The 7825-nt window shown below is 42.8% G+C and overlaps 1 protein-coding gene across 1 annotated transcript; it reads left to right on the top strand.

The window, feature by feature from the left end:
- The first annotated feature begins 1286 nt into the window (after window positions 1–1286).
- Window positions 1287–7259, top strand: LOC122242215 (protein tipE). Its single transcript, XM_086534926.1, has 4 exons — window positions 1287–1299; window positions 1460–2414; window positions 3259–3312; window positions 7165–7259. The coding sequence occupies exons 1-3, from the start codon at window positions 1287–1289 to the stop codon at window positions 3269–3271; spliced, it is 981 nt and encodes a 326-aa protein (XP_086391052.1). The 3' UTR covers window positions 3272–3312; window positions 7165–7259.
- Window positions 7260–7825: the final 566 nt, after the last annotated feature.

The following is a 7825-nucleotide window of genomic DNA, read 5'->3' as shown; positions in this document are numbered from 1 at the left end:
CTGACTCTGACTTTATCTCTCGTTCTCATTCTCACTCTCACTCTGACTTTATCTCTCATTCTCATTCTCACTCTGACTTTCTCTCCCATTCTCACTCTCACTCTCTTTCCAATTCATACCTTCTCTCTAATATTCACGCCTACTCTAATCAATATTACAATCTTCCTTTTTGTCTTCCAGGTTCCTGTTGAAGAATGATCCTATATTAACTACCCTGGAGAGAGAGAGATAGAAAGTGACCAACGTTCCTCTGACATCTACTATAGATAGGTGAGTCTTAATAGTATTATAAGTACTGTTTTATGATACTTATTGTTTCAAATATGACACTTATGATACCATGGTTGTTCCAACACGATAGGTTCGTTATAACGAATGTCCTAGTCTGATATTAGTACGATAACTAATGTTTTGGTTAATTTTGATTAGCAAGAAATTTTATCGTTCCACTGAAGAATGTTGATAATAATGACGATAATGACAGGAAAGTTAATCATCATGATAAATAAATGATGATATGGAGAGTAAAAAGATGATAACCATTGTAATACTGATGGCAATTAAGGTCATAGAAAGAAGGATAATAACTTATAATAACTAATACTATTACTATTGATAATGATGTGAATGATAATAATGATAAAAAGAACAATAACAATAGTAATAATTAAGGTGCTAATAAGGGTAATAACATTGATTAGATAATCAACTAGCAATTAAATAGTACTAGTGATAATATTGGCAATAATGATAATATTAGTGATATTAATAATAATAATGATGATAATGATAATAATGATGGTATCAATAATTATGATAATAGTAATGATAATAATGATAATAGTAGTAATGATAGTAAGGATGACGATAATGATGATATAAAAATTATAATATGAATGATGATAATGATATTATTGTTAATGATAAGGATAAAAAAGGATATTATTAATGATAATCGTGATAATGATGATAACAAAGATAGAAATACGTTAGCAATATTGCCTACTTCAGATACATAGTTTTCAGCATCGTCTACAGTACACTATTATTTTCTATCCTTTTCCATTTACATAATCATTACCATCATTTATTATACAATTTCCTTTTAGCATAATTATATTTGTGAATTCTAAGTGATCATCAAGGTAAATAACTGCTCATGATCTAACTCTATGGAAGTTAGTACACAGAGCACGCGAGTAATTTGTACTTCCGAACCATTACTTTTTTTTCAAAACCAACATGAACCATCATCATGGCCTGACCCCCACCCCTCTCCCCAGGTGATGGCCCCCGGTGGTGATGGCGGGGTGAAGGCGAGGTTGTGAGCCGGCCAGCCACCCCCTCCCCCCCTGCCAGCCGGCTCCCCCTCCCATCCTAAGGACCCTCTCCCTTGAGGGCGTGACTTGACTGCGAGAACTTGGCGACATCGGCAGCTTCGTCTACAGAACTGGTTGAGGTTTTTACTTTTTTTTTAAGTGTGTTTTTACGCGAATCACTGGTCAGGGGAGGTCGCTGAGAGGGCCTTGTGGTGTCCATCGCGGACTCTCTCCTTCCTTGAAGCGAGACTTCCGGTGTTTTCCTGCGGGCGGGACACCAAACGCCGCCACCATTGAGTCCCCGTCGCAAGAAACGGCGGGGTTAGGCCCCCTCGCCGAGCCCAAGAAAAAGGTCAGATGGCAGGACTCCCTCCGCTTCTACCTCACGGCGATCTTCACCCTCGTCGCCTGCATCAGCTCCTTCGCCTTCCTCTTCCTCGTCCCCTTCGTCATCGACCCTGCCTTCTCCACCATCTTCGCCGACTTCGACCCTGAGCCCGTGATCTGCGTCACGAAGGAGTCCGAGTTCTTCTTCGGCCTCAGCAACTGCTCGTGGTCGTCATGTCGCGAGGGATGCACGAGGGACATCTTCCAGTGCTCCCACATCTACGTCAACTACAAGAAGGACACCAAGGGCGAGTTCAAGAACGTCAACTTCACCGACGTCGACCGCCTGGACGACATCAAGTGGGACTTGGAGGACGCGCGCCTCTTCCCCAACGTGAAGGGCTGCGGCTACCCGCCCAGCGTCAACTGCACCATCTTCAACATGAGCTACAGCACCCCGGGTAGGACCTACCCGTGCTACTACTCGAAGGAGCAGCCCACCACGGTCCTCACGTCCCTGGACATCGAGGGCATCACCACCGACCTGATCTACGCCATCGTGATCCCGTGGGGCGCCTTCCTCGTGTCCATCCTGTACCTCCTGATCACCTACGTCGGGATGAGGAAGCCGGACTCGGACGGCGACGCCCCTCAGGAGGTCACGTCGGCCAAGGCGTCCAAGGAGGCGTCCAACTACTCCCTCAGGTCCATCGGCAAGACCATCAACCACGGCATGAACAAACTCATGGGAGAACCGGACGACAAAGGGTAAGTAAGACAGGCCTCGCAGCCGCTTCCTTCGTACACTCTTGTTATCACACCTCCCCCCCTCCCCCCCAAGCCAACCACACAGCCCCCCTCGATGCCCCCCTCTCCCCCCTGCACTCCTCTACAGCAGGAGATGGTCATGTGTTTTATAATTTTGTTTTTGATACACTATTTCATCACTTTCGTCACTCCTCCTCTGTGATTATAATTCAGAAACCAGATTGTTATTTTAAAGTGAGCGAAAAAAAGTTCATGTTACTTATACTGAAATATGATTTACGTAAATAAACCAATGATATTTATTAATTAACTCATTAAAAAAAGAATAAAATATTAAAAAAAATGTATTTATATATATTCGTATATATATATATATGTTTCTGTGTATATGTATTTATCCATTCAATCTAATCCGTTTCTTAGTCACCTTGTAGACACCCCATGGAAACCCACCATATATACCTGTGTAGCTAACCTCTAGTCAGTCTCTTCTGCTTCCCCATAGAAATGTTTGAACACTAATTCCCCTCCCTCTTCCCCCCTCCCCCCCCTTTCTCTCTCCCCCCAAAAAGCATACAGGAATTCAGCTCGATTGCTTTGCGTTGTCATTTGTTTTGCTGGGTCATCGAGGATAAACAAAAGCTGTGACCTTGACAGAAGCCAAGACAGGGAGAGAAAAAACGAAGCAGCAAAGGGAAAGAATTGAAAAAAAAGATATATATGTTTCTTCATTCATATATACTAAAAAAAAAAAAAAAAAAAAAAAAAAAAAAAAACGTGTATACGGGAAAAATGGTAAAAGATCGCTTCTAATCTGCATTAACTGAACTCTCTTGCATTGCAGAACATTTGTATGACCTGCGTTCTGTGTTCTTGCGAGGGGTGTGTTAAGCACAAGGTAATTAGCTGAATGTTATAGTTATATTCATAGAAGTAAACTCTCTCAGTATCTGGTGATGACGTTCTCCTTTTCCTCGGTAGCGCCAAGGGGCAGGGAAGGGATCTTGTGCTTCAACTTAATTAAGGGGGACTTGGCATGCTACCCCGACGTACGTACCTAAAACTAGTAACAGCAGCAGCAGCAGCAGACGCAGCAGCAACAGTAGTGATATCTCTTCTTCCGTAATTTGCTTTTATAGTTCTCCTATTTTCATATTTCCTTTTTGAGCGCAATGTTAGAACGAGTTACTTCTACTCATTTCATTTTTTTACGATCCTTTTTGCTGTTGATTACTACGCAGCACACCTAGAGGGGATAGATTTCAGAATACACATACATTACGCAAGGCCTGGAAGCTTGTAAGAAGGAATGAACCAGCAAAACAAATGACGATCGTTGATCCCACTTGTTGCTGGCAGATAAGTAATATCTGAACCTCATTAAAACAAATTAATCATTATCATAATATATACATATATATAAAAAAAACAAAAAAAACTACTTAACAGAGAAAAATGATTTGATATTTTGCAGTGGTAGGGATTCGGGTACATGCATTCACCACCGAAAGAAAGGCAAGAGTGAATAGACCGCCAGAAAAAAGGGGGGAAAGTCAGCAGACACTAAGGCCAGGTATGGTTTGTGGATCCCCCGTCTCACCTCCCCTCCCCCTCCCCCAGTCCACCACCACCTCACACCCACCGCTTGGAAAGTAGACGGAAACAAAAGAAAGAACGAAGATTTCTATACGCGTGCACGCCATCCTGTTTGCATGTTACTTAGTCTCCCCTTGGTAGCTCATCTCCCTCTCGCTCTCTCTCTCTCTTTCTCACTCCCTTTTATCTCTGTCTTTTTGAGCTTCTCCTCCTTTCAAGCTCTCGCTCTCCCTCCTCCGCTTTGATTTTCTTTTCTGTGCATCTCTGTCGTCGTTTTTTTTTGGGTAGTTTCCTGCAATGATAGCATCCATTCCTTTCTGATTACGTAGTTGTGGCGCTTGTCTACTCAACGTGGACATGGGCACCCCCCCCTCCCCTCACGACACCACCATGACACAAAGCATACCTGCCTCGTCTATGTCAAAGGCATACGTAGACCTTGCTATCTAACATGCCTAGGCCTAGCGAACGATAATCTAAAGCCTTTCTTTCTCAAAGCAATGTAACCACACGATATATGGAAGAGCTCAGCAAAGAGGTCTCTGTATCTTTTCCATTAAGACATGTAAAAGAAATGTGGTATCTACTTCTCAGATAGATTCAGTGTTTTTTTTCTACTTCACGAAAGAAGGAAAAAAGAAAAAAAATAGTAAAGCACTAAAGAAGAAGAAGAAGAAGAAGACTAAGATATACGAAAAAAAAAATGTTCCCCAAGTCAATATTCAGCACCATTTGCTTTCTCCGTCGTCACGGCTGTATGCACAGTGTTTCTGATTTTGCAGTGTTGAATATCTTGATTGCGCATTTCATTGCACTTGCAGCAAGCACTTGAACACCAAACAATGCCTTTTCGTTGTTACTCTCTCTTTTTTTAATAATTATTTCTCCACCCTTCTGTCTCATCAAAACTTTATGTATCCTCTCTTAATTTCCAGGTCTCTCTCTCTCCTATCTTACGAAAATGATTATGACATTGACAATGACTCTAGCTATTGAAGGGACGAAGTAAGTGTTGGCATCGCAGACACTAGCCTGCTTGTGTGTGCATGAAGGGCGGAGGTCTTATGCTTCTTCCCGTGTCCAACAAAAACAAGGAATGGGTGTCTCGAGTACTTGATGTGGAGCATGACTGCTGCACCCTGGCTATAGACCCTCTTCCTCCCTACATCTTATATATATTACATTCTTAAGAAAAAAAAAAGAACTTAAAAGGACGCTCTTTCATGATAGCCTACCATCACTATTGCGGCACCGAGTTCTCAGCCAAGGTAGCACAGGAAGAAAAACCTTTGGGTTATGTCAGAGAGAGTGTAAACCTCTTCCTCGAACTAAAGGCAGTACTAGTGAAGGTCAGGTATTGTGACAGATTCCTCCTCCAACTGACGCACAAGTAGACTGTCCCACCCTCCTCGGTCCCCTACGCCCCTCCCGCGCTTTTCATCCTTCCTCTGTCCGCGAACTATTCATCCTACTTCTCTCCCGTGACTCATTCATCCTTTTTCTCTCCCGTGACTCATTCATCCCACTTCTCTCCCGTGACTCATTCATCCCACTTCTCTCCCGTGACTCATTCATCCCACTTCTCTCCCGTGACTCATTCATCTCACTTCTCTCCCGAGACTCATTCATCCCACTTCTCCTCTCCCGTGACTTCCCGCCATTTTCCCATTTCTTGGTCGTCTGCGGAGAGGACCCCCTCCCCCCGCCCTCCTTTCTCTAATTTTCTCTCTATCCTCCATCCCGATATCCTGAAGCCTTCAAAGGGGAAGGTGGGACCATTATCGTACGTACAGTTGATGCTTCGGGGAATGTAAATATTAACATACAATGTATATACATATATGAACATATGGTAGCCCAGTTCTGTATTACATGTTCTGGTGAGTAGATTTTGGGTAGCATCTAGGTCAGTTGAGCTTTAAGTTACTTGTAGAAAGGTTAGTAGATAAAATGTACTTTTTGTCTACGTCACAAGATGTTTGCATCGCATTTTAACATTTGAGGAATACGTGTTTACCTTTTTCCTCTTAGACACGGAAAAAAACCTGCGCAAAGAATGAAGATATTTGCAAACCATAAGCATGCAAACGTCTTGGGATGCATTTATGACTTGAAATTTTGAGATACTGTACGGTACATAGGTTTCTGTAGAACGAGTAATACCTTGTACGGTACATAGATTTCTGTAGACTGATTATGATGGGCCATGTGCAACTGTACATATAAGGGACGTATTGGTCAAATTCTCTTTGTTATGCAAGATACTGATTTCCTTTTAATCATTTTTTTTCTACTGTCCACGACAGTACATAGTGAGACGAATCTCTGCTTGATATCATTATGATTTTACTAATATCAGCTTGTCTTTTGCCTTAATATTTCTACATAAAAAATGATATCGGAGTCAACATCTAACTAGACTGGCGGCCTAGGACTTAGATTTCAATTTTCACTTTGGTCCTGTGGCGCTTTCTTAAAATGCTTCACAATTATCATAGTTGTAAAGTCTAGTCCATTTCATTCTTAGCATGCTGGAATATTTCAAGTTCTAATGCAGATTAATAAGACTTTTTTTCTGATACTGCATGACTAAGAAATTACTTCCATTCATTTTTAAAAGATATTTCCAGGTTTAAAAAAAAAATGAAAGCAGAAATGATGATTTTTTTCCTTATTGTTTTATGAGTCCTTCATTTATCAGTAATTATCCTGTAGAGAAATGTAATTGTGATTTCAACAGTGTTAGTAAATGGCAGTATATGCACCAGTGACAGTTGATGAAATGATTGTAGTAATGTTTATGCAGTTCTGAGGTCCTGTTATTGTAGGTTATGTATAAAAGTAGGACTGTAGGTGACTGCCTTTGGGTTTGCACACGTTATTTCTAACAAAATGGGTGGAATGCTATAAGATATGTTTTATATATTGAAATATCCAATTATAACAATGTAGAGATCATTTCCATATCCATATTTTTCTACTGTCAAAAAAAAAAAAAAAAAAACAAAAAAAAAAAACGGTTTAGAAAAAAAAAAAAAAAAAAAAAATCTCGCGATACTTTTCCCCTTTACTTTTGTTTTGCTGTAAGTTGATGTTTATGCCGTTGATGTTGACGTGGATGTTGTTGTGTGGTAACGGTGGTGTTATGGTCTAGCGGACGAGGCGGCGGCGAAGGCCTGAAGCAGCGAACTCTCACCTCGCCCTCCATGCTGGGGTCCAACTTACTACTCGTGCCCGCGTCGCTGCCACAAGTTCACCCGAACCGCCGCTCGACGCTCCCGCCGTTAGAAAGGACGCCGCCGCTTCCCCGACCCGCAAGGTGATCCTCCACGCCCATCCCCGGCTCTCCTCCTCGTTATCCTTCTCCTTATTTTCCTCCTCCTCCCCCTCCCCTCCCTCCATCTCCCGCTCCCTCCTCCCCCTCCCCTCCCTTCCCCTTCCCTCCTTCTCCCCCTCCTCTCCCTTCCCCTTCCCTCCTGCCCTCCCCTTCCCTCCTTTTTCCCGTACCCCTCCTCCTGCCCTCCCTACCCCTTCTCTTCTCTCCTTCCCCTCCTCTCCCTCCCATTCCCTCCTTTCCCACCTCTCTCTCCCTCCTTCCCCCCCTTCTCCCCCCTCCTCCTTTTTACCTGACGGACTGCCTGCCCTAAAGTGCCTGACTCGACTGCCTGCATGCCTGCCTCCCCGTCTACCCGCCCGCTTGTCTGTCTCGTAATGGTAATGTTTGGCTCTGTCTCTTTTTCTCTCTCTCTCTTTCGCACGTTTTCTTTGTCTTTCTTGTCTCTCTCTTTGCAGCGCACGGGCTAATTCTTCCATTT

The sequence above is a fragment of the Penaeus japonicus genome, unplaced genomic scaffold (assembly GCF_977035675.1).
Source record: "Penaeus japonicus unplaced genomic scaffold, GWHDUDI00000001_assembly GWHDUDI00000003, whole genome shotgun sequence".
NCBI classification, from domain to species: Eukaryota; Metazoa; Arthropoda; class Malacostraca; order Decapoda; family Penaeidae; genus Penaeus; species Penaeus japonicus.
The sequence above is the reverse complement of the archived record's forward strand: the minus strand, read 5'-3'. Positions and strand labels throughout refer to the sequence as shown.